General features: G+C 40.2%; 1 protein-coding gene across 1 annotated transcript; it reads left to right on the forward strand.

Moving 5' to 3' along the window:
• Positions 1 to 456: 456 nt before the first annotated feature.
• Positions 457 to 27,369, forward strand: LOC108435607 (lysine-specific histone demethylase 1B). The gene is made up of 21 exons (XM_037542980.1): positions 457 to 651; positions 2,357 to 2,523; positions 3,546 to 3,667; positions 3,745 to 3,834; positions 4,900 to 5,011; positions 5,311 to 5,424; positions 6,784 to 6,822; positions 7,171 to 7,348; positions 7,750 to 7,934; positions 11,900 to 12,070; positions 13,047 to 13,121; positions 14,113 to 14,247; positions 16,506 to 16,677; positions 17,322 to 17,449; positions 19,302 to 19,433; positions 19,584 to 19,658; positions 19,767 to 19,883; positions 20,983 to 21,108; positions 21,504 to 21,626; positions 24,801 to 24,953; positions 26,484 to 27,369. The coding sequence occupies exons 1-21, from the start codon at positions 636 to 638 to the stop codon at positions 26,565 to 26,567; spliced, it is 2,514 nt and encodes an 837-aa protein (XP_037398877.1). The 5' UTR covers positions 457 to 635; the 3' UTR covers positions 26,568 to 27,369.
• Positions 27,370 to 27,981: the final 612 nt, after the last annotated feature.

Raw genomic sequence — 27,981 nt, forward strand, 5'->3', positions numbered from 1 at the left:
AGATTCAGAAAACCCACGTGTGGTTGTGTGTAATTCATACTTAATGTGAAAAAATGACTTTTATCAATTCATATATCAGGGCAGTTGACTTGGAACGGAGTCACATTCGCCACTGCTGGACCTGTTTATACCCTTCATATTCTGCTTCATGGCAATGTGTGTCAGACCGCAAAAATAAATCTAAATGTACATATATACACGACGCAGGAATGGCTTTAAATGGCTTTCTAAATGTGTATTAATTGGAAAAAATCACCATATATATTTCTTTATACATGCAGGGACTTACATGCTACTAAATTTATATATATGTATATGTATATATATATGTATATATATGGAAATAAGAAAATATATATGTTAAAAATTCTACGTATGTAACCGTCCTGTCATGAATGTACAGCGTTTACTACACATACTTGTGGACTTTTATTTTGACGCTTTTTGCAGCTCGCAAAAACGGAAGCTGGATTAAATGTCTGGAGTCGTCCAGGCTTTCTTCAGTTTTTGTTAAAAACTAAAGGCTGCGTTGGAGAAACAGACGCCCAGCCTTCTTCTCTCGTTAGCGGGACGCTGTAGTGTCTGAAGGAAGGCAGCGGCGCTGAGTGAGGGTGAAGAGCAGCGGAGCTCCGTCGATGCTTTCGGACGCAGGTTAGTGAGGAGCTGCTGCTCTGCTGGGCTTGTTTTCAGTCCGAGTGCTCGGAGCTGCCGCTCTGCTGGGCTTGTTTTCAGTCCGAGCGCTCGGAGCTGCTCAGCCCTCTCAGCTCACAGCCAGGGCTCAGCGCAGTCAGTGGCACTGAGCACAGGGGCTTTGTTTACGGGCTCTGTTACCGACCGGTTAGCGCCTCTGACTCTGCCTTAGTTTTCTGAGCGGTTCGTTCGGTATAATCCACAAATGTCGCTAGTCGGCTGTCGGCTGTGTAATAAACCCCTTTAATGTTTGCCCACCGGTAATGATAAAGCGCTGACGTTTCGCTGGCTTTAATATCTGAGGTCGTACTGGCGATGACAGTCAGCGTTACCATCGCTCACGACCTCTGTTGTGCTGCAGAACAATGAAGACTCGCTGCCGGGGCTGGGCGGTATGACGGTGTGTATCGGTATCGGGATGACTCGCGCCGCGATGTTCCTCTCTGAGGAATCGTGGATTTGTACACAGATCGAAGACATAATTCCTCAAGGGCTTTTGCGGACAAACTGTGGTTCTGTTTAGAGCTGTGAGTTCTGTGTAGAATCGTAGCATGCAAGAACGACACACCTAAAAATGTTCTTTAAGGGTTCTTCAGTAACGGCACTGGTTCTGTTTAGACACCCACGAGCTCTATATGGAACCATTACATGGCAAAACTACACACTTTAACAAAAAGATGTTTTTAAGGGTTCTTTAGTAATGGCACTGGTTCTGTTTAGAGCTATAGGTTCTATATAGAGCCATAGAATAAAAAAAAATGTTGAAATGTTCTTTAAGGGTTCTTTAGCAAAGGCCGTGGTTCTATTTAGAACCACAAGCTCTACATGGAACCATTACATGGAAAAAAATACACACTTTTTAAAAAAATGTTCTTTAAGGGTTTTTTAATAAAGGCAGTGGTTCTTTTTAGAACCACAAGCTCTATGTAGAGCCATAGAATGCAAAAACAACACAGTTCTAAAAAAAATGTTCTTTAAGGGTTCTTTAGTAAAAGCAGTGGTTCTATTTAGAACCTCAAGCTCTATATGGAACCATTACATGGAAAGACTACGCAATTTAAAAAGGTGGATTTTTAAGGTTTCCTTAGTAAAGAAAATGGTTCTATATGGAAACATGAACTTGCAGAACCATCTGCATGATTAAATAGCTCTTTGCATTGTGAACGCGTTCTTCAGATTGACGGAGAATCTGCTGTAGATGCTTCAGAACCTTTTTGAAAACGGTTCTATATCGGACTGTCTACAGCAGATTCTCCACCAATTTGGAGAAGAACCATTTAACAATGCAAAGAACCTTTAATCATGCAGATGGTGCTTTTATAGCACCATTTTCTTTACTAAAGAACCCTTGAAGAACATCATTTTTGAGTGTTTATGACAAAAAATCATTTTATTCAGCACTTCAGTCACTTAAAGCGCCCGAAATCCAGTTGGACAGGACTGATTATGCTCTCTTTGAAGGAAACATGCTGTTGTTCCTTGTTCTCGAAGTACCGAGGTTATCTGCAATAAGCTTGTCGCAGCGTATCCAGACACATTGTGACGAAATGGTCACAACAGTGACCAATATGTCCCGACTGTAGGCTTGGTGTCTTATTGTTTGGCACCTGTCTGACTGTATTAACAGAAAGTGACTTTTATTGTTGTAATCATGTCTTAACTACAGATTATGGGGGGACGGCACCCTGTAGTCGCTCGAGGGGGAAAAAGCGAGCGGCATCGGCGGTGACCGTGGATGCCTCTTCAGGGGAAAGCAGCTCCATGCGCTCAGCGAGGCAGGCTCCTAGTGCCCGGTCCAAACGGAGCACCAGCACCCCGGCAGCACAGGCCAGTGTATGCAGCCTCATATAGATTGTCTGTCTTAAATTCGTGCTTTTATTCCATCCCTGGGGCTCATAAAGTGGGATCTCTTGCTTAGCCAGCTAACTTTAACTTTAATATTGTCTTCACAGTCCCCTTTTAGTATATCCTATCCTTTTAGCCAACCTACCCGCCCAGAGAGCAAGGCCAATTGTGCTGTCATGGACCCATGGCCACAGATGGCTGTAGCATCACCAGGGAGCTCGTAATCTCCTGATGATGGGGCAAGCCTCAACCCATCCTTACTGATAAAGGAATAGGTCTGTCTTGGCTGCTCCTTTTATACACATGTATGATTATATCATCTCTTTAAGATGTGTGGGTTTTTGTTTTTTTGTTTTTTTTTTACCTCAATTTCTCCCCAGTTTAGTCGTCTCTAATTCCAGCCACTTGTGAGGACTCCCCCAAATGTGCGATACTGCCAACGCTAGGAGGGTGAATGTTGGCACAGGCTTCCTCCGAGACCTGTGAAGTGCCACCACATCTTTTCAAACTGCCGCTCACGCATCATCACTGGACAGCTGAACGTGCTCGGAGGAAAGCCCCAACCACCAGTTCTGTTACGTCGCGTTGAGTAATGGGAGGTGAGGGCTATCCTACCCACCCAGAGAGAGCGAGGCCGGTTGTGCTCTCTTGGACTCCTGGCTACAGATGGCTGTAGCATCATCAGGGATCGAACTCGCAATCTCCTGATGAAGGGACCAACGCTCGGGAGACCCCTTAAGATGTTGTCTTAAATTGCCCCAATTCAACTTTTTTGGATCGTGCTGCAGCCATTTATTATGTATATTTCCAAAAATACAATGAAGATGAAGTTAAAGTAACCCTTTAAACACAGATCAAGGTAGAATTCAAAATTGCAGCTTTCTGTTTTTATTTGCACTTCGTGTACTGTCCCAGCCTCTCTGGAGCTGAGGTTTGCATTAAAAAAAGACCTGTAGTTTAGGAATCACTGCTGTTCTTCACTACTGTACTTCTCTGTCCTGATTTCCTAGACCAAAAGAAAAGCTCCAGAGACAGAGGAGGAGGAGGAGCAGGTGGAGAAGAAGTTCAGGAAGTGTGAGAAGGCTGGGTGTCCTGCCACATACCCCGTTTGTTTCGCCAGCGCATCGGAAAGGTGCCACACGTTCACTCAGAGCTTGGGTTTGGTGTTGATGTTGCTGTGAGGTGATCTGATCTCTTTCTCTTCCAAAGGTGTGCAAAAAATGGGTACACATCCCGCTGGTACCACTTATCCTGTGGCGAGCACTTCTGTAACGAGTGTTTCGACCACTACTACAGAAGGTGAGGTTTGAGTAAACCTTGAGTGGTGTTCACTTTTCTAGCCTTGCAGCTCAGTTTTGACTTTTTTTCTTTTTTTCTTTTTTTTTTGGCTCTGATTCACTTTCAGCCTTGACTGTTCACATTCATGTATAAGTGACCAGTATCTGGCTTTACTGTGAAGAAATCTGTGTTTTTAAAATGACCCACAGGCCACACATCCTAATGAATAGTGTCCTGTGAATGAATCAAGTACATCATAAGTAGCATACGCCTTTATTGCAAAGATTAATACAGCTCTCAGCACTGAGTTTATTTGGCTAAAACATTATATGTTCATTACAGCATATGTCAAATTTTCTGTGTAAAAAAAGGTTTTAGCTGGAGTTTTATAATTAAATGACTGAGGTCTACATCTCACTGCGTCAGCACCACACAGTGTGTGAATAGCTTGTCATGGAAAGTTTATCCAGAACGAAAAACGGTTGGAATATTGTTACAAACGGTATGTTGCTTTAATGTTTCTTATTTTATTTATTTGTGGTCTAATAATGGTTTTAATTGTGATTCATCCAATGCTATTATTAGAAATATCAGGTTTCATTTACCAGGGCGGAAGATCCTATGATAGATGGAAGTCATTCCATCTATGCACAAGTACACAGTGGAGTGAACTTATGTTCCTCCAGGAACAACACAGTGCAATAAAGTGCAAACGTGCAGACATCGGGTGCAAACAAAAACATTTAGCTAGAAACAATATAATAAATACAATAAATTAAACAGAGATCAGACACAGTAAACAGACAGGACAGTGCAGCACCGACACAGCACACATTTCTGGACATGAGGGAGTAGAATAAGGTGTACATATATTGCACTATTATGCAAATGGTTTCGCCTGTCACGTTTGTGTTCAGTGTGATTTTAAACATTATTCTGAACTACTTGTAAATTATCAGATCAAATATAATTGTGGTGAAATTTGTGATTTCCTAATTCATTTATTCATTTCAAATTGGATTATGGTGAGGTCAGAGATCTATAGCCACGTTAGTCTGACTTTCGTTTGTGTCTTTGCTTTGTAAGTCACAAGGAAGGTTATGAGAAGTACACCTCATGGAAGAGGTTGTGGACGGAAAACGGGAAGAGCGAGCCCAGTCTGAAGGCCTTTATGGCTGACCAACAGCTCCCTTACTGGGTAAGAGATGCCGAAGAGATGAAGAAGTGCTGGTAGTACTTTTAGTCTTTCAGAATCCAAAGACTTCGTGCACCCCTGCCATTCAACATTTGAAATGCTTGAAGACCCTTGGTAATTTTGGAGGTGTGCTGTGTTGCCGTCGTCCTCTGTAGGAAATTAACAGATTAAATGCAGATTAAAGATGAAACTTGCACCCACTCTGGAAACTTAGAAGCCACTCCTTTCATAATCATACTGAAAACTTTTTTTTTCTGGTCTTTCTTTCTTTCTTTTCTCATATGTGTGGTCTCTTTCTTCAGGTTCAGTGCACAAGGCCAGACTGTGGGAAGTGGAGGCAGCTCACTAAAGAGATTCAACTAACTGCTTCACTTGCTGCAACATACCGCTGCGGTATGAAGCTCAACAACATTAAAGTAAGAAACTGTGTCAATCCACACTCCTTTCAGTTCATTTGGATTTTTCTTGGTTTGACTCTCATGACATTAAACATTGTTGTGTTATGAGCTCTTAAAAATAAATGCAGCAAAAAGGCTTATTTGGAGTAACGTTATACAACAGTACTATAACAATGGGTTCCTTCCGGGCCCAGCACTGCAAAAACTTAGTGTTCCTCTTCATCACACACCTGATATAACTTATCAGCTATAAAGCAAGTCCTTCTTGAGCTGAATTCAGAGCATTAGAAGCACTAATCTCTCCATTGCTGTGACTGGGAAAAGGAAGAAGCTATAGAAGCGCTGTTGGTTCCCTAAAGCAGTTGCTCTCAGACCAGTGCCCAGATCCCTGAGTAGGTTCACTGTTGGTTCCCTAAGCATTCAAAGTAGTGCTAAGGGCTCTTTAGAAGGTCCACTGTGTCTTCTGTAAATAGTGGCTCTCAAGCAGGTCCCCAGGACCTCCTAGATGGTCTGCTGTTGGTTCTAAAAAAAAAAACAAAAAACAAACAATAGCTTTCCAAACAGTCTTCCGAGCTCTCCAGACAGTCCACTATTGGTTCACTAAAGGATGGTACTCAAACTCATTCAGCCCCTAGACAGTGCACTGTTGGTTCCCTAAAACAGTATTTTTCATCCCAGTCTCCAGGGCCCCCTAGATGGTCTGCTGTTACCCAAAACAGTGATTCTTCAGCCAATACTCAGGGCTCTCCAGATGGTCCACTGTGTCTGCCCTAAAACAATGGCTGAAGAAAACAGGTCCCCATGGACCCCTAGATGGTCTACGGTTGGTTCCAAGAATCAGTGGCTCTCCAGACATTCCACTATTGCTTCCCTAAAGGATGGCACTCAAACTAGTGCTTGGGGCTCTCTGCAGTCCACTATTGGTTTCCTAAAACAGTGGTTCTCATACCAGTCCCTAGGGTCCCCCTAGATTGTCTGCTGTTACCCAAAACAGTGATTCTTGAGCCAATGCTCAAGGCTCTCCAGATGGTCCACTGTTGGTTCTCTAAAGCAGTGGTTCTCTAACTAGTGTTTAGGGCATGTCAGATGTTGGTTCTATAAAGCAGAAGCCTTGCCCGTAAGAACTTTTCAGTGGATGGTTCTTAAAAAAACTGTTTGTTAAAGTTTTTAAGAAACTTTGAAATATCAAACAACTCTCACTTAAAGTTCTGTACCAATTAAAGCTTTCCCCTAGAACTATATGCCCATATGCCCTTAAAAATTCATTTAGGAGCCTTTATTTTTAACAGCATATGTGTTAAAGAATTTTTGTTGTTGTATCAGACACTGTATGTGTGACGAGTAGAAAATGAATTGTGTTATTTGTCATCACTGTAGAGTGAAGGACCGGATCAGTGTTCTCAGCCTGAAGACATGGTGAGTCAACTCGTATATCTGAGCAGATTTTCTAATAATTTAATTGTGCTTTGATTTCTGAAGCACCTTATATAGTAGTACTCATCACAATTATTGTAGTTGTTCAGTGGTAAAACAATCGTATTCTCTCGCGCTCTCTCTCTCTCGCGCTCTCTCTCGCGCTCTCTCTCGCGCTCTCTCTCGCGCTCTCTCTCTCTCTCGCTCTCTCTCTCGCTCTCTCTCTCGCTCTCTCTCTCTCGCTCTCTCTCTCTCGCTCTCTCTCTCTCTCGCTCTCTCTCTCGCTCTCTCTCTCGCTCTCTCTCTCGCTCTCTCTCTCGCTCTCTCTCTCGCTCTCTCTCTCGCTCTCAGAGAGTGGCTGGTGTAGCAGACAGTTGGTGGCACTCCATGCTGATTCTACCGCCGCTGTTCAAGGAGAGTCCGGCTAATCCTTTCCTCACCGCTTACTACCCTGACTGTGTGGGCATGAGTCCGTCCAGTTCACATGGTGACCTACGGCCTGAGCAGCGCCGCAACATCCAGCCACAGAGTTAGTCAGAAAAGATCAGTTTATTCTTGTGGTCACACTGTCTGTCCGGTAGGGCTGCAACAAACAGCTGACAGTGTTGACATAAAAATTATGAAAGTTATTTATGAAAAATTATTATTATTATTATTTTTTTTTTTTACTGTAAATGCATTGCTCACTTAAAAATACTCCATAATACTCTGTGATGCATTTACAAAAGATTGCAATAAACAGGAAACGGATGGAATTTTTTGTAATATTGGTGGCATTAGGTTGCAGCCTTACGGGCGAATTTGGATTTACATAACTTTCTCCCAACAAAATACAGGATTGAGTAATGTTAATGTTAATGCATGATGATGTTTGGTAGGAAGCGCACCACCATACAGCCCTAATGCATGTGTCTGTGTGTACATGTTTAGTCCCAGGTTTGTGCCCATACTTCCAGCCGTTCTACCAGCCCAACGAGTGTGGAAAAGCTCTCTGCGTGCGGCCAGACATGATGGAGCTGGACGAGCTCTATGAGTTCCCAGAATTCTCCAGGGATCCCACCATGTACCTTGCTCTGCGCAACCTCATCCTGGCTGTCTGGCACAGAGACTGCAAGGTACTAAATCTTACTTCTCACAGTAGCAATTAGCAAATTAGCTAATTAATGGAGTAAAAGCTTCAGTTCCTTATTAGCTACCTGAGACTGCTAACTTTAGGCAATAAACGTGTCTTAGCTAATGGACTATGTTTGGGTTAAGGGCAGAAATTGTGTACATTTAACTTCTTTGCTGTTCCTTTTATGTCTTTAAGGAAGACAGTAAGGCATTTTCCTTGCCAGTCGACATTATCACTGTATCTACTATGTGAGATATATCCTGTTATATCCTGTTGGGATTTGCTGCTCAATATGTAGAGCGTCAAATATAGCAAAGTACTCTGCCTCACTTAAACAAAAGCACCCACTCAGCCTGCTCTTAACGTAGTCTAATGTAACGATTTTACCTTAAAATAATAGCTTTAAAATCATTTTGATTGTACCCTGACTTAGAATAGTGAGAATAGCATCTCCATCGTTGTCGCTCGGGGCCCGGAATGCCTGCTATAGTGCTTTGTAACTTTGGAAGATTGGGCACAAGACCTCACCAGAAGATGTTGTCGGAGAAGCAAGGAAGAGAAAAAGAGAGGCAGACCAAGCAAGACACCAGACAAGAGGAAATCTCAGACTGGCTTTTACTTGTTGGTGAGAGCTGAAAGAGAGAATTGGATGCAAGACAGTTTGGCTAAGGGGAAAACAATGAAAATCTGAAAGCGAAGTGTTCATCCGTGCCAGTGTTATTCATGAAAGCCTACAGAAATAGGCTGTAACCTTATCTGTGCCATTAGCGTCTTACAGAGTGTTTATGTATGCCTGAAGTCATCTTACCTCAGGCCCATTTCAGGCTAACATGCAAAGGAATAAATTCATCTCTCGCAAAATAAGCCTTAAAAGTTTACAGCCTCCTGTAATGTGAAGTCCTGTAATATTATGCCACCTTGTAAGTCGCCTTTTAGTTTTTCTCATTGTATTTTTTGACTGTGTTGTACCGAATTGTGTCTCACTGGCAGAATCTGACTCCGAGTCCCTCGGCCATACAGATGCTTCAGAATGCACTCGTGATTTTAGTGGTTTACAACCAAAATCACAGGTGGTGTGCAAAAAAATTCTAGTTCTCACATAATGCTGCTATAAACGTCGTCTGTTGCGTCGTCTGTTGCAGCTTCTGTTTCACATCTTTGATGGGCAGGACTGAGTAAAACCGGATCATCACATTTAAACAAAACTTCTTTTAGTTACTGATTCAGCAAAGTCTTTGTCGTGATTTTTAACAGGCTCTCTGTGAACTAATCGAACATTCAATTCAACACCCGAAGTAAAGAACATGTAACTTAAAAGAGCAATATGCAGTGTTTAAGAACAAAGAAACGCTTTGTATAAAGTGATTTATCATGTCTTTAAGTTTCTTTCGTGATTTAGACTTGCCTGAGACAAAAGCTGCATTCAAATTAGGAGCCTCATTGCTCATATCCGATCTCTCTGACACGATGGTTCACGCTCATTTGGGTAAGTGACTCAAATCTGTAGTTAATGTGAACGAGCCGGCATCCTGAAATGACCCTCATGGGCACTTCCTACTCAGTAATGTCACATGAATGAATCGCATGCATCAGCAGAAACTAATGAGCAGAACGAGCTTCGCTGAGAAGATCATTAACCCTGATCAGCTCTCAGCTTCATTGTTGGAGCTAGACGAAGGAGAAAAAGTACATGAATTCTGATCTGAGCGTCACATTATGGTCGCGTTGCCATGAATTGGCTACGTTTCCAATCTAGGACCACGTATGTAAGTGGCTCAGGTCGGATTTGAAAAGATCAGATTTGTGTCCACACAGCCCTGAAAACATCAGATCTCAGTCACATCAAGGCAAAAAATCACATCTGTGCCACTTCAGCCTGGAAATGTGAACATAGCCAAAGACTCAAGTTACTTCATAGGCTTGTATGAACCAAACTTGCCATAGAAAGATTTGCAAGCTTGTTGTTTAAAGCTGCTGAGGCTATGCTAGACACTTTTCCCCATGTTATTCTAGTAATATTATTTGTGCTGCGGTGCCCCCAATCTCACATCCCCATCCTGAGCTCACTTCCCCTACTTTCCAGTCACAGTATTTACAGTGTTATTGGATAAATCGTGCATATCACAGCTGTCAGTCAACAACTATGGGAGTAACTTAAAAAGGCATAGGTACACCCTTAAAGATGGTTCTTCATGGGTTCTTTAGCAATGAAAATGGTGCTATATTGAATCATGAACAATCAAATAACCCATTCGAAGGGTTCTTTGCATCACGAAAGGGTCTTCATAGTGATGGATGCAGTAAAGACGCTCGTATCACCCACACCAATAGGTGTCGGTGTAAAGTTGCAAGAACACTGATTGCTTCATAAGGTAAATGGGGAAAAAAAATTGCTTATTGCTCCAGATGTCTGCAGTGAATCTAGGGAGCTGTAAACGGCAACAATCAGTACTGTTAGCCTGATAGTAACATAAAAGGCAAATCATTATTACTGGGAAACTTGCATTATCTTAGAGGGGCTACCACATAAACACCAGTTTTCAAAGGGTTCTGGGGTAAACATGGCTAGGCTGGCATGTGTTCACGATTTATTGAGTGTATCTGTTATTTTAATGTAAACAGACCTAAAGTCAAACCTGTAGAGTCTCTATTCACTGTTGTCTATGGCAGCCATTGTAGAGCTCTCAACCACCGCAAAAAGCTACACCTGTTCTGCCCTCTTTTCTGAGACGGACGCTGAGAGCAGTGGTCATTAATATGCAAAACAATACCCGGAAAAAGTAGCTGTTCTTCCAAAAGAGTAAATGACCTGGTAAAACACATCGTACAAAGACGGAGTTAAGGTGTCATTTTTCTTCACAGCTGTCTTTTCAAGGAAATGTATTTAGTTATTAGAGAAGAGTGAAGTTTGTCTTCTTTAACCAGCCATTAACAGTAGAGGAGAGAATTCAATAAGCACTCTACTTGTTTTAACTCCCATTGCGCAGCATGGCCTTGTTTCCATCTATTACAGCAACAGCGTCTCAGGCATATGCCAATTGAGTGTAGCAGTGGGACTAAGCTTCTGCGTAGGTTTCTGACAGGAGGAGCTATATTTTCCACCACTGTGTTCCCCAGAGCCTAGAACTGACTCCACTGGCCATTAAGCTGAGTGGAAAGTGCAGATGCATACATTTCCAAAGGCATGCTCCCTGCAGGGTCCTGAGGTGCAGTCTGCAACAGGACCGGGCACGTACAGTAGAGCGAGAGAGTGTGAGCTCCTGGGATTCAAAAGTGGATTAGTCTCACTGTGTGTGTAAGTGTGTGTGTGTGTGTGCGTGTGTGTGTGGGCATTTGGCATTTGGGCATTTGATACTGTCATATGGGCATTTGATACTGGTTTTTGGCCTCTGCCACTATCTCAACATTTTTGGAATGTGCTGCAGGCCTCAATTTTAGAATTAGTTGATCTTTACAAAAAAATAAAAAGTTCAAAAGGTAAAGCATTAAATATCTAAATATCTCATTTTGATTTTATTGTTTTGATCATGCTATGAGAACTAATGCAGTTTCATACATCCCCTTTGTCAGCCGAACGGCACACATTCACACTGAAGTTATAAGGAGGGTTTCATCCTGGGCTGCTTTTTGAAGGAGGCAAAATACAGGACAGCCAGTCAGAACAGAGTTCATTTACATATATCAGCTGTAAAGACACGGTAACAGAACAGCCTGTTTAACTCTGAGGAAAAACAGACCTTTCAAAAAGACAATGTTAAAATGAATTATGACTGGTTTTGGTGTATGAACTGGATCTCAGGGAAACTGATGAAATACAAGAACAAACAGAGTCTGAGCCCTTTTAAAATTAAGAATGTTTTTCCTTCTATAAAGTTTGTGTCTCGATGTGGCAGTGATTGTGTGTATTACTGTGAAACACATGACACGGTCTTTCTGAATCATTTATTTTTGATGTTGACTCTGCAGGAGGCTTTAACCCCGCAGAAGTGTGCGCCTCACGTAATCGTGCGGGGTTTGGTGAGAATCCGCTGCGTGCAAGAGCTAAACAGAGTTCTGCACTTCATGACCCGGAAAGGATTAATCAACACCGGAACGCTGCTGGCCAAACGGCCTCTGCTGCCAGAGCCCTACCACAACGTGAGTCTGAGTCTTCTACTTTTGTGCCAACTGCTGATGCTATCAACTTCCCTCCTACACACTTTACTTTCAGTCCTGGTGCACTGCAGGGTACTCAGGTTTCTGACCTCTTTGGCTGCATTCAATTAATTATCCTTATTGCTCACTTCTGCGTTTCTGCTCGGATCTAAACTTGCTTTTCTTTCTTTTCTCACATTTATGTTTGTAATATTTAATTCATTGGTGAACTGTGGCTGTTAGTCACTATCTCCACACCTTAGGCCATAAAAACTGTCAAAAAAGTGCCTCTACAATAATGCTAATGTCTGCTAGGGATTTATTTTGAAAGTCCAAGATAAAACATGGAATTTTGAACCTGCCATAGAGCCTCCGCCACTTTGTTCATTTCTAACAACTGACACTGAGTAAAAACTGGTTAGACTGCTACTCATATTAACATTCAGTGATGTATCTAGCACCTCCAGAAGGTCCAGATCAGGGGTGTCCGGCCTTATCTGCAGAGGGCCGGAGTGGCTACAGATTTTAACTCCAGCAAAGCAGGAGGTCACCTGCTGAAATGATGGAAAACTAAGACTGGCTAATTAAACAAGTATAATCAGGTTTGGAGTGAAAACCCTGTAGCCACGCCGGCCCTTTGTGGATAAGATTGAACAGCCCTGGTCAAGAGTGATGTTTTTCCTCATGAAATTGGTCCCATCTGCTTTGCTTCAGGAAGGTTTCTCTAACTGGACCTTATTGAATTTTAATTAAAGACCTCTTCTCTATAAACACTGGCAGCCCTGCCCTGCTGCCTGCTCTGATTGCTCATACTAACGCCATCTGACCACAACCACTAATGTGTGTGTGTTTTTTTTTTTTTTGTTTTTTTTTTGCATGATTTATGTTCCTTCTAAATGCAGAGAGGGGCTCTGATGTACATTGCACTGAACATTCTTTTGTGGATGAATCTTCTCTTTCTGTCCTTTACTGTCTGCAGAAGAAGGTGTTGGTGATTGGAGCAGGACCTTCAGGACTCGCTGCTGCTAGACAGCTTCAGAACTTTGGCATGCAAGTCAGTTAGATTTTATGATTAAGTCTGGTTAACAGCACATGAACACAGCAGTAAGGGTAGGCAGTATCTGAACACCCAGGCTTTTGATAGTCATATTTTGGGCCATGTTATTGGCCTTTAAATTGTTAGTGAAGACGGCACTGTGCATTACTAGTCCTATAAAGCTGTTAACCTCTTAAAGTTCTTGGAACCATCAGTGGTTCCAAAACGCACTTCATAACTTTCATATTTCATAAGCTACATTCAGAAGGTGGGCGTCGTAAAGAGTCTCTTTCCAGTCAAATAGACGGTGATGTCATTTTAAACCCTTATAATAAAAGAAGCTGAACTCAGTTTGTTTTTCTACTGTCGACCCGTTTTTCCACAAATCTGGCCTATAAACTATAAACAGACGGCGTCTCTTCAGTGATCTGCTCTGTATAAATGTATTTTATAAAATAAAACAAAGAGCGTCTACGATTTTTGGCTTTCAGCAGTAAACTGTAAGCATCTAGCAATATGTGTGATCATAAAACACGTTCCGTTCATTCGATGGGAGCTTTTACAAAACAAAAATGAATAAAATAAACATTTGCATTTATTTCATGTAGTTACTGAATAACTTGCCTTCTGATTTGGTCATATTCAGAAGGAAAAAACAAAATATACCCCGGATATTAAGAGGTTAATGTAATTGCTTTGTGCAATTCTAACCATAAAGCATTGAGATATATAATAGTTGGAATAATATTACACTACATCCAGTTTTACTTCAGGTATACACCAGAAGGATGGAATATTCCAGAGAACATTTAGTCTTGAGGGCTGTTGAAGATGTTTAAAATGTCACACTGGGCCAGTAGTGGAAGTGACGCATCTTTTGATTGTATTCTTGTGTTTTTTTGTTAGTTTGTTTTTGTCTTTCTGATCTGTATAAACACAGCTTTGTAAATTTAAACACATCCTCACTGATGATGAAGTTTTCTCCTAAGCTGTTGTGATTGGATCTTAGGTAGTGGTGTTGGAGGCAAGGGAGCGAATAGGAGGGCGAGTTTGGGATGACTCTTCGCTGGGCGTCACTGTGGGGAGAGGGGCTCAGATCGTTAACGGCTGTGTCAATAATCCCATCGCTCTAATGTGTGAACAGGTGAGGGAGACACACACATTGATAAACAAACAGTAGGATCGCAAATGCTACCAAAAGATATTCTGTGCAAATGTCATTCATTTAATTCCCAGTCAGAATGGTCTTTTTGTTTAGCGGTATCAGGAAAAATTAGAAAACATATTTAACAGAATATCATGCAGATGCCTCAAGTGGCCACTCCTCGCCTTTATCACAGCTTCCATTTCTTTCAGGAGACTTGATTGATTTCCATTTTTCAAAGAATCTGCAGGGATGTTTTTCCACACCTCCAAAGTTCAGTCTTTGAAGTTTGTTGCGTTTTCTGCTTCTCACCATCCAAGCAATCCCAAACATATTCTGTGATGTTGAGGTCTGGACTCTGGGGTGGTCCTAGAGTACCAGCAGCTGCTTTGTTTGATGCGTGTCCCTTTCTCTGTAAGAGCTTCTTGACAGCTACACATCCTTTCAGACTTGTAGTGCTTAGTGGTCTTCTCACAGTGGAAGGATGGACAGAAACACCCTTGGATGTTTTCAGATGTGAAGCAGCTTGTTTTTCTCCTGCCTCTCAAAGATGAAAGCTTTCAATGCTGTTTATCTGATGGGGAAAAAATTTTTTTCTACCAGGTCAATGTTATGGCAGGTTTAACTGGAAATGTATGGTGGTCTCTGACTTTTGCACAGTACTATAAGTAAATATGTAAGTGTACACTGTCTGTTCACTGTTCTTGCAACTAACAATTGTGAGGTAATCTATTCTAGGAAATAACAAATATTTCTAGAATTTATTTTGTTATATTAATCAGTGTATAACCACTATGCAGAGACCCATCTGAGTGACCAGTAGATGCTGTTCACCTCATACACTTTCTGTAGCGTATTGCAGTCTGTGAAAATGACTGTGTGTGTGTGTGTGTGTGTGTGTGTGTGTGTGTGTGTGTGTGTGTGTGTGTGTGTGTGTGTGTGTGTGTGTGTGTATCGTTAGACCAGCTTAGAGAGTTTGATCTCTTTCTTTTTTTTGGTTTTGTTTTAAATATTGTATTTTTGGTCTTTAAGTACATTTAGCAACACGAGACATCAAACATTTGACCTTAAACATCTGTTTAAGACCCTTCCCACCCATCCTTCCCATCCTCACCCACTTAAACCCTTCCTTTAGCTAAGCCAGTCATATGAACATAAATATAAACAACAAACAAAAAATAAATAAAAATAGTCCAAAAAGTCTAATGCAGCACACGTTCAGTTATGAATTGGGCTCTTATTACACCACTACCAATTTCATAAACTTGTTTTTTTAGAGATCTTGGTATGAACACTTTCGCTCTTTGTTTTTGAGAAAAATTATGCATCAAGTGAAGATTTTTCCATAATTGGCGTTGTCTTATACAATAGTTAGTTCCGTCCATGGCAGCTGATTGGTTGAGAAGTGTTCTAACTGTGTGAAAAACCCCTGAAGTTATAGCGAAATAACAGCAAACGCTATCGCATCGCTGAGACACCGTTGCTAAGCAACGAGTTTGACAGCTGTAGGAGACGCTGAAGTCATTTGAACATTTTTACTTCTTACTTTGCCACAAACAGAAAACGGATACTTTTAACATCACATTTGACCAACAGCCGATTTGGTCAGACTCTGAAGACGAGACGACACTAAATTCCCAAACTGTCATCACCACTGAGCAGCTTTTCAGTCAGCAGCTGTAACAGAAGATCAGCTAAACAACCTGGAATCAGCCAGAAATGAACCGAATACCATTCACCAATCGGGTCGTCTGATCTTCAGAGTCTGACCACATCAGACAGAGCCATAAAACTGACCCAGTAAAGAACAAAAAGCTGCTCAGTGGTGACGACAGTTGGGGACTTTAGAGTAAGGAGCTGGAGAACGAACTGCAGACTGTGCAGCAAATGGGCGGAGTTTGTTACTCTGACGTGGCAACAAGCTGCTTGTTAAGGAACTATAATTTGGCAGAAGGAACCGATGACATTAAAACATATATTAAATTCCACGTTCACTACCCAGTTTATTAATTTCTTACTTTATTTATTTAACTGTTCTATAAAAGCAGTAGAACACTCAAGGTTGTGTGTTATCACTAGAACATCAGGGCTGTGATGATCTGCAACCAAATCACAGGCGTGATGTTATTCCGCGATAACGCACTCCCTCTCGAGTTATATTGCTTAAGCAGCTCTACTATATAACAGTCTGCATGTTATCATAACTACTGTTACTAGCACATGCACTCCCTCATGACAGACTTTGCTGTTGTGTTTAGCTGGGTGTGAGGATGCATAAGCTGCGTGAGCGGTGTGACCTGATCCAGGAGGGTGGCCAGATCACTGACCCTGCCATAGATAAGCGCATGGACTTTCACTTCAATGCCATATTGGATGTCGTCTCTGAGTGGAGGAAAGACAAGACGCAGCACCATGACGCTCCGCTTGGAGGTACTGTGTGTTTCAAAGAAAAAAGTGGCAATTCAAAGTGCTTTACGCAAACGGAAAAATAAAAGCAGTAGATAATACAGTTTATACTGTTCCTGGGATCAAGCACCTCAGATAGGCTTTTGTCAGGATTGTTACAAAGACATATGAAGTGCATAAGTAGTAAGAAATGTAATTGTGATTATACTAGAGTCATTTCCAGCACCATAAGTGAGGAAGAGCACCAAAAGTTACCGTAACCAAACAAAATCTAACTTACTAAAGATGTCTTGCATTGTGACGACCTCTTATTAAATCTCTGTATATGACGCTGTATTAGACAGTCACATTAAAGACTATACTGCCTATGTGTGTGTGTGTGTGTGTGTGTGTGTGTGTGTGTGTGTGTGTGTATATATATATATATATATATATATATATATATATATATATATATGTGTGTGTGTGTGTGTGTGTGTGTGTGTGTGTGTGTGTGTGTGTGTGTGTGTGTGTATGTATGTATGTATATATATATATATATATATATATATATATATATATATATATATATATATATATATATATATATATATATATATATATATATATAATTATTATTTTTCTGTTTGTAGTTTTCTACTCGTTTGTTTATTTTCACTCTCCTTCAGAAAAGATTCAGGAAGTGTATAAGACGTTTCTGCAGGAATCAGGCATTCAGTTCAGCGAACTGGAAGAGAAAGTACTTCAGTTCCATCTCAGCAATCTGGAGTACGCCTGCGCCAGCACCCTGGACCAGGTGTGTAAGACAAGAGAAACATCGCTTTACCAGACCAAAGCAACATCAGCTCAAACGGGAATCTCACAGATTTTATTTCTGCAAAATTTCTGCATAATTCAGTCTTGTAAATGTAAACAGTCATTCAGGTTTAATGTGAAATGGTGCTTTGTAGAGAAACTTACCTAGTCTGATTTCTTTACAGGGGTAGGAATCAGGGATCACAATATCTAGAACACAAACAGACATTTTATTTAAAATCCAAAACCACCACACTTCTTTTTATATGTACTGTTGATGTTAATTGGGGTGACGACGCCGACGCCGACATGTCAGTCAAGTGAACCGAAACTAAATACCGGACGTTTGTGATATTCCGCCCGAACAAGTCTCAAAAATAATATACGTTAATTAAATGAATTATTTTCAAAAGCTGAGCCGCATCAGAGGGATCAAAGAGCCGCATGTTGCCGACCCCTGGCCTAGTGATCTGACCATAGGATCTGACACTTCTCTTGATCTGACATGCGCAGGTTTCACTGTAACCAACACCAAGGCCGAGCCTACTAGCCATTAAGCCAGTCAGAAACAGGGCGGGCGGGACTTGTTTTGACCAAACAAATTGATACCTATATTAAGGGGAAAATGGAACTGAATAGTAATTTTAGGGCTGTAGTATTATTTATGAGTTTGTTGCACTGTAACTGTTTTAAAATATTTAAAATAAATGGTGCATAGTTTGCTATTATATTTTTAAAAGAAATATTCATGTCATTTAGTCAATGGTTAGGCTACTAATCAATTCCTAGTTTACTTTGGAGTGTTGATATTGCCACCTGCTGACCGTTGTTGGTATGGATGTAGTATCTGTAGTCTCCTATGCTATAGAAGCAATAAGGTATGTGACTAGTTAAAAACAGGTATGGATTCATGAACAGGCCTGCTAGTCCCAAGAGTTCTGGTAATCTGCACAAGCTTCTGAAATATAGGCTTATATTGGGTTTGTTTATCTCATGTCTGAATGTTGTTCATGTATTTCAACAAAATTCAACACAATCTACCATTGAAGGGACTAATTCAAAAGCAAAAATTCTTTGACAGTAATGAAGATCAGGGTTATACATAGACGTATATCTGCACCCAGGGGCCAACAAGTTATGTGTTAAGTGTGTCGCATACATAGCACCCCCACCCTGCTCACCTCCCGAGCAGAGAAAAAAAGTTCAGGCTCAGGAATTTTTCCCACCATCACCCCTGTAATTGTAAAATAGTGGTAAGTCTAATGAAGTAACTTTTTTTTCTTAGGTGCTATTTTGCCTTACAACACTTTACGTTTCCACCATTAATTGATTCATGGCTCTTTTGTGGATAATTGAGTTTTATATGTAAATTTCACAATAATAAATCTTTGTGGACTGTTTTGCCTCTCTGTATAACATAACACAACACATTTAGGCCAAGACCTTACAAAAACTATTGTAGAACAATGTCTCTGACGTCAAGCAGTGTGTTTGTAACAAGTTCATCAAGTAACTTTAAGTAAAGGAGCTTTTAGAGGCATTAAACTCTTCAGACATTCGGTTCCCATCACCACCACTGAGGATAATTCTGACTTGGTACAGTTCTCCAGAAGAATCCAGTTTTTGTTTCACATCAGACCTTTCTGAATGTGTTTGTTTACATCTAAATGGTTTTGTTGTGCAAAAATGTAGAGAAATCGGTGGCCTTTCCCTCTAAGATGTTTGCATTACCATGGCAACGCATTTCCAGTAGCTACTGATCTGTCATGACTATGTAGGAGTCTCTTAAACAATCCATAAAAACATGTGCCACTAAATCAGTCCTTTATATTTGCTGCCTGTTTGTTTTGGAGGTGTCGGCACGATCATGGGATCATAACGAGTTCTTTGCCCAGTTCTCTGGAGACCACACCCTTCTGACCGAGGGCTATTCCACTCTGCTGCACAAACTGGCCCAAGACCTCAACATCCACCTCAAGAGGCCGGTAGGTTTCTTGTGCTTATTTAGTGAACAGTGACTGACTTCAATTTCAAGTTCAAGTTGGTGTCTATTGGGGCATGGATTGAGGTTGTGTTATTTTTGGCAAAAGAAAAAAGACAAATCCTATATAACTGAATGAAGCATCTTTATATAGGTGAAGTCCATTAATTACTCAGGAGATGTTGTGAAAGTCACCACCTCAAGCGGAACCCAGTATACTGCTCAGAAGGTACAGGACACTCCTTAATTTAAATAAGTAGCAGTCATTTTTCTGGTTCTAACTGTTTACCCACAGATATGTTTTTGCATGGAGTCAAATTCTTACATTGTTTCATAGGTCTTGGTGACGGTTCCTTTAGCTCTTCTCCAGAAGAATGTTATCCAGTTCAACCCTCCTCTCCCAGACAGGAAGCTCAAAGCCATTCACAGTTTGGGTGCAGGCATCATAGAGAAGGTAAAGGGGTCATTTTTTTGGACACAGCTTGCATCTGATCTTATTCATAACATGAAATTTGAGTGGAGTGTCTTTTAACAGTATAATATTGTCCAAGACTTAAAACAAAAAAAATGGTCTAAAAACCTGGAACATGCCAAAGATGTAATTCTCTTTTTATATTAAAGTTTTTTTTCAGGAAATATTAAAAAAATAAAAAACAAGATATATTTTCCATAGCCAATGAATTGGATTACAACTACAGCACAAGTAGTTTCTTTTTCTTTTAATTAATTAATTTATTTATTTATGTTTGAAGGGCCCATATCATATTTTTTTATGAGAGTGTAATATTGACTAAACGTTAAAGTTTCAAAATATACAGTTCACTTCCCGAAATATATGGCCCATATATGGACACGAGCTGCAAAAACAGTCCATTCTGTAATGTCATTAAAACCAGCTTATCATTGCTGTTGGAAGAAAACCTCCAAAATTAATTCATTTTAATTGTTAGCTTTACAGGAGAAGGAAAAACATACTTTATTTTTAAGGTAAGTCAGTAGAACCAGACTTTGTGTCCAAGTAATTTTGGGACATTTCTTTAGGGCTGTTTACAGGACAGTAGATCTTTATGTATGTTTAGTAGATCAAAATATGTCAAAAATGGAGAGACAAGGTTTTCTTCCGACAACAGCGATATGCAAATATATCCACAGCAGTTTAGCCCCTCCCATTTACACACAGACATTATAAGGAATGTTTCAGCCTAGACTGCTTTTTGATTGAGGGCAGCCAGTCAGGACAGAGCTCATTTACATATATCAGTCTTAAAGGCACAGCTTAATTCTAAGGAATAAAGAGATGTAAATGATTCATAACTGTTTTTGGTACATAAACCACACAAATGTAAAAAAAGCAGATCTCAAGGAAAGAAAAAGCAAAAAGGAAAACAGAGAATATGGGCCATTTTAAATTGTGCCGTAATAGATCCTCACACAGGTGTTCTAATAGTTAATTGTCTTCCTTATCGAGACCTTTTCAAAATGTTTCATGTTGTTCTCACAGTAGGTGCCTATGCTGTGGACATTGGCTAATGATGATGTGTCTTCTGTTTCAGATCGCCCTGCAGTTCCCCTATAGATTCTGGGACAGTAAAGTCAGGGGAGCTGATTATTTTGGTCATGTTCCCCCGAGCCCAGAGAAGAGAGGACTGTTCAGTGTGTTTTATGACATGACTCCGAAGGTCAGATTAAGGACCGATCTTTACTTTTTCCATTTTATTTGTAATTTGCAGTATGTCTCTCCACTGAGATGAGCAGTGTAGTGTAGTTAAACATGTTTTCATGTCATCATATGTGTTTTAACTCTGTAATGTGGTTACATGTGATTCCAAGTGTTGTGAAAAACACTGTGTCTCCAAATCGGCAGCTGTTTTTATCAGAAGAGACTCAAGTTTCATACATCTTGCATATAGTGATCATTACACTACATTGTGTGCCGCTGCACTTAGCAGAGATAAGATAATGTAGCATGTGTCATTATATATACTCACTCTGATCTCTGGATGAAGAGTGTACATTTGTTCAGCAGTACTGTGGACTTGGCTCTTAATGCCATGTGTGTCACCTGTTCCTGCAGGGAGATCAATGCGTGCTGATGTCAGTGATAACCGGAGAAGGCGTGGCCATGGTCAGAGATCTGGAAGAGAGAGAAGTGGTTGAGCTCTGCATGAACGTCCTCCGTGAAGTCTTCAAGGAACAGGTACGCTGATCTTAATGTGCACCATTGCCATGTATGTTTTGGAAGTAATGAGCCAGGGTGAAGGTTCTTGGGGTGCGTTTATATATTTTGGATCGGGACCAAAACAGAAAAAAAAAACCCACTGTTGTATCTTAGTTCTGGTCTGTTTAGCGTTCACACTGAAATATTTCATATCAAACCAAAAGATCAACAACAAAAACCATGAGAGTAAAAGGTCACAGCTGATTGGGCAGATTTTGTGACATACAATAAGTGTGATAATGTCCACCCAGCTTTCTGAATCATGCTGTTCTATTTGGGCTCTTCAGTTTCATTTATGTCTTTTTTTTTTATCTGTCTTGTAATTTTAGAGCAATAAGCCATGAAACTCCCTGCATTACTGTGGTTGTGCGCTATGCGAAACATTGTGAAATCCCTGTTACACAGCCTTGAGTAGCTTTTACAGAACAGAGAAACTGTGACATCTTATTAATATAATTTGGGTAAATCAAATGGGTATATCGAGCATGTAATAATGATTTCAAACATGCCTCAGCATCATTTTAAAACCAAAACTACGTGCTCTATAGTTCCCGATTCACCGCTTATGACATGCATGCGTCAAAACGGCATCAGAAAGTCGTCTTTTCCACCAACCAAAGCAGTTATGCAGACAGGAGATGACCAGTTGTTTTGTCTTTGATGTGTATTGCGTTCATGCTTCAAACGAACCACACCAGAATTTGTTTACAAGCGAACCAAGACTGATTTGCTCAAGGGGCATTGGCCCACTTATGTGGTGAGCACGTATAAACGCAGAGTGCACATGACACTCATGCTAACACAGCAGGAGCACCACTCTGGCTTCTTGCTCTTATACCCCAGTGCTTTTGTTAGTTTCTGTGCAGTGACGTCAAATTACTTTTTATCAGGTGTACCACTGTTCTACCATCATCAAGATATGCATATTCGATTTTTCCAAGTTCGTCACTGTGCACAATCCCTTTTTCCCATGTTTCCGGAATGTCCCCCAGCTCTCCCCTGGGAGGACTTTTTTTACTGTGAAAACTGAGGAAAAGCTTATTTGTATTTTTTATAATAAGATTTTGTCTCTTAATAAAGAAAAGATTTCTGAGGCCGATACTAAATGGGAAGGAGAGTTAGGACTTGTGTTGGACGTGAGATGGTGGACTGAAGCTTTGGCTAGAGTTAACTCTTCATCCTCCTGTGCAAGGCTAAACATAATGCAACTGAAAGTTATTCATAGAGCTCATCTATGCAATGCTAAATTAGCACAAATTTATCCGGAGGTTAAGCCAACGTGTTCTCGCTGCGACCCTCTCTCATATGATCAAATTGGGGAGATGCTGGGACTTTGTATACTCTACTCTTTCAACAGTCTTTAATGCAGCAGTCTGAGTCTCTGCCCTCTACTAGCTACTAGCCCGAGAATAGGAATCTCTTGTTTTTGCTCTGTTATTGGCAAGGTGAAGAATTCTTATCAGCTGGAAGTCTCGCCGTCCTCCCTCTCATTCCCTCTGGCTAAGGGATGTTGTTTTCTTTCTGTGCCTCGTGAAGATCAAGTTTAGTTTGAGGGGTTCAGTGGACAAGTTTTATAGGTGCTGGTCACCTTTCATCACCTTTTTCAGGTCCCTCCCACAGCTTCCCGCAAAGGACTTTGGTAATCCCCCCTCTTGAATGCACATTAATCCCATCTCCCCCCCCCCCCCCCTCTTTTTTTATTTTTATTGGTGTTTTATTTATTTATTTATTTTTAAAATGTTGCTTGATTTTATCTTTATTTATTTTTATTTATTTATTTTTCCTTTCATGTTATTTTATTTGTATATTGATTCATGATTATAAGGCCGTATTTTGTAGTTGTTGTTTTTAGAATCTGGAGAGGTGGAGGTTTGCACTGGAGAGGAGAGGAATGAAGGTCAGTAGAGATAAGATGGAATACATGTGTGTGAATGAGAGGGAGGCAGGTGGAAAGGTGAAGATGCAAGAAGTAGAGGTCATAAAGGTGGATGACCTCATATATCTTGGGTCAACCATCCAGAGCAATGGACAGTGCAAAAAAGAGGTGAGGAAGAGGGTGCAGGCAGGATGGAGTGGGTGGAGACGGGTGTCAGGGCTGATGTGTGACAGAAGGATAGCAGCAAGAGTGAAAGGGAAGGTTTACAAGACAGTAGTGCGTCCTGCTATGATGTACGGTTTGGAGACTGTGGCTCTGTCTAAAAGACAGGAGGCTGAGCTGAAGGTGGCAGAAATGAAGATGCTGAGATTTTCGTTGGGAGTGACAAGGCTGGACAAGATTAGAAATGAGCAGATCAGAGGGACAGTGAAGGTGGAGCAGTTTGGAGATAAAGCCAGAGAGGCCAGGTTGAGATGGTTTGGACATGTGTTGAGGAGGAATAGTGGATATATTGGTCAAAGAATTTTGGAGATGGAGCTGCCGGACAGAAGGAGAAGAGGTAGACCTCAGAGAAGGTTTATGGATGTAGTGAAGGTGAACATGGAGATGGTTGGTGTAAAAGTAGAGGAGGCAGTGGATAGGGCAAGATGGAGGCAGATGATCCGCAGTGGTGACCCCTATGGGAGCAGCCGAAAGAAGATTTTGTAGTTGTTGTTTTAGTAGTTTTGTCTGTAAATGTTTTGTTTTGTATTTGTGTTGTAAGACCTTTAAAAAGCAATTTAAAAAAAAAAGTTATATACGCTGTTTAGACCAATTAAAACACAACGTGGGAGAAGCTGGATCAGATTCAGCCGTTCTGCAGCAATGACAATCTCAAACTGGACAGGAACAAATTGGAGGAAAATTAAACTGTGGAAAAAAGCCAAAATAAATAAATATTTAAAATAAATACATAAATAAAATAAGCAATAGAAAAAGATTGCATATTAAAAACTCAGAAAACATGATGTAGGTTCATGTGATTGCTTTGGAAAGTGAATAAAAAGGCAACATTTGTGCTGTAGGCCAGTGTTTCTCAATCCTTGTCTACTGAGTAAGTTTCTCTGTAATGCATCATCTCACGCCATTCTAAATGACTTTGTTTACATATCACCTTAACTAGACACTTGAACATAATCAAGAAGAAAGATCTGCATGATTGGTTACTGTGAGGCTGTCAGAATGTGCAGCAGTGTGAGAATCGGAGACTGAGACATTTAACCTCTGTAATGTTCTAGGAGGTTCCAGATCCACTGAAGTACTTCATCACACACTGGAGTAAAGACATGTGGTCGCAGATGTCCTACAGCTTTGTGAAGACAGGGGGCAGCGGAGAGGCCTATGACATCATCGCCGAAGATATTCAAGGCAAAGTTTTCTTCGCTGGCGAGGTGAGCCCGTTTAACTCAGTGGGGCCATTTGGCAGCCATTGCATTTGTCAGAACGTTCAAGTTTCACTGGGGTTATAGATTTGACAAAGCCTGTTAGAGATTTGGAACATACTACATAAAGTAGATGGCAAAGCTCTGGACCTGCAGTAAAGGAATGAGCACAAACTACCAACAAATGTACCCTTTGACATCAGTTTGGATCTTGTCTGAGATGATGATGATAACTTGCCTCCTTCAAGTGATTTGATTTTTGTCTACAGCTTCAGTTCTTCCTCTGTATATCTCTCTATATAGCCCAGGGGTCACCACCCAAATGTTAAGAAGACCTGTGTCCTTTTTAAACAAAAATCAAACCCCCCTGGGAGCCACAATATTTTATGTGTATTTGATTGAAGTAATGCTTTACCATCTTGGCTGTAAATATGTCTAAGTATGTGCTAATGTGCTAGTTTAGGCTAAAAAATATAAACGAAAACTCGACTCACTTTGCTGTGCTTTAAGCTTTAGTTCAGCTATAGCCGCTTTTCTCGCATCTCTGCCAGGAAACTTTTTCCCAAAAGTAAAATAGCTTCTTATAAACTGTCTCTCAACGTTCAAGACTGAAGTCAGCTTCTCATTTGCCAGCTTCTTGTTCGAATTTTCGTGTTCCACCTTAAATGGTGCCAAAATGTAACTGCTGCACCTTTTAAGGTGGAATGAGAAAATAAGAACATGAATCTGGTGAATAAGAAGCGACTTCAGCTTCATGACTTTTTAGTGTTTGATAATGCTATATACTGCATTATAAGTGCAAATAAGTACATGTGGTGATTAGCAGTCTCCATGATCTTCAGGGTTAATTATTAGCAGATGTACAGGGTGAGTCAAAAGTCACAGTACACGGTTTTATTTTATTTTTTATGCTGTCACAAGCCTCCACGATGCGGTGCTGAAGGTGGTGTTTGTTGCGGATTTTCTCAGCATACACAATTTGTTTGAGATGACCCCAGAGATAAAAGTCGATAATAAAATAAAAAATAAAATAAAACGGTGACCTGTGTCTTCTGACTCACCCTGTAGATCAGTCTTAAAGACTTAATGAAACAGTTTGTTTAATTCTAAGAGAAAAAGATTATAAAATGGACAATTAAAATAAATGAATAGAGAACCTACACTTCTGGGTTTTAATATGTAATGTTGATGTTAATATTGTGGTAGTCTGAAAACATCTCCTTGGCAACTAGTTTGTCCTAAGACCTCTCTACCGTCAGAGTATTTAAATGATATATTTTAGGCCTAAACCGATCATCAGTACTACAATAGGACATCATTTTGCTGTAACAGCTTCCTGAAGTAGCTTTTAGAGGCATTAAGCTCTTCCACTGTGAAAGATTCTGACAGGAGGAACCACGTGGGACCAGTTTTATCATAATGATTTGAGTTGTGCAGAAATGTCGAAAAATTGATCAGATTTCTCTACAGCTATTTGTTCTGTTTTGGTGCATTTACCTTTAACATAAACTGTGCTTCTTTGTATTTCTCACTCTACAGGCTACAAACCGGCACTTTCCTCAGACAGTAACAGGCGCTTATCTGAGTGGAGTACGAGAGGCAAGCAAGATCGCAGCACTGTAAAGCTTCAGGCAGATGATGGACAGACTGGAACGTTAAATCAGAGCTTCCATGACCTTCTGGAGCAGGTGTTTCAGAGCCCCTTTCAGGAATCATAACACCTGACCAATTATTTTGGTGCTGCAATGAAACAGCGGCTGATAAAATGGACTTTATATGGATTTCCCATGGTGTTACACGCCTGGCAAAGTTGAAGTGATGTTTTGTGAAGTGCTGATTATGGCTTGAAGCTGTTTGATGCTTTGTTATCTGGTGGGTCTTCTCATGTAATCATGGCTCATACTTTATTTGGTGAAATATGTCAGTGTTTTACTGCTTCTCACACTTTCTTTCTTTTTTTTTTTTTGGTACCCTGAGATCCTAAGAAGACTTTTTTGTGGTTTATAGGAGATGAGACGTGCTTGAGGAAAAAAGAAAAGTGTTCAAAAAGTTTCAGTGTGACTGATAATGTACTGATATTCCAGTGGAGGTTTTTTTCACCCCAATGATGTTGTGTAATTTAAATCATCTACACTGTAGATTATAAAAGTAGCACTTTGCATTGATTTGTTGAGTTAACGTTTATCATGATTGTGACAAAGCACTGTTGGGTTAATGGTTTGGACTCTTAGACATAAACGTTCTGTATACAGAGTGCAAGAGGACAAGAAAATAATGAATTCAGTGATTCACTGTACTTGCTCTAATTATGATCTGATGTCTTTTCTTTGGAACAAAATTATAATATATGCATACTGTAAATTATACAGGCATTTGTCTTACATTGAATCTTTACTTTTTCCAACATAAATTATCTGAACAAAAACACTTGTTTGTTCTTATTGATGATTTTAGTGATAACTTTTTTTGTGAACAAAATCCTATACCTTAAAATGACAGGCTTTTATTTCCTTTCCTCTATTTTTTTCTGACATCTGATGAGTTGGAACAGACAAAGAAGTGCCATATGTGTAATTACAGATTTGTAATTATCAAAATCTATGAATCCAATTACTTGTATTCAATGTTTCTCACACACTGTGCTGCACTAAATCCAACCAAACAGGGCTAATTTAAATAGATATACTTTTATTTCTCTTGTACTTTAACTTATGTCTACATTTATTTTCTACATAGTACATGTAAATTTATGGACATGTAAGTATGTCTTGCTACCGAAACACTGCAATTTCCCTTCGGAATCAATAAAGTTCTACCTATCTATCTACCTACCTACATAATAATAATAATAATAATAATAATAATACTTTTATTTTATAAAGCGCCTTTCAAGAGACCCAAGGACACTGTACAATACAAAAAAAGTAAAACAGATAATACATTAAGATTTATAACAATATATAAAATAAACTAAGAAAAAAAAAATATATATATATAAAATAACAACAATAAAAATAAAACAATAATAAAAGACTTA

The sequence above is a fragment of the Pygocentrus nattereri genome, chromosome 11, assembly GCF_015220715.1.
Source record: "Pygocentrus nattereri isolate fPygNat1 chromosome 11, fPygNat1.pri, whole genome shotgun sequence".
Lineage (NCBI taxonomy): Eukaryota > Metazoa > Chordata > Actinopteri > Characiformes > Serrasalmidae > Pygocentrus > Pygocentrus nattereri.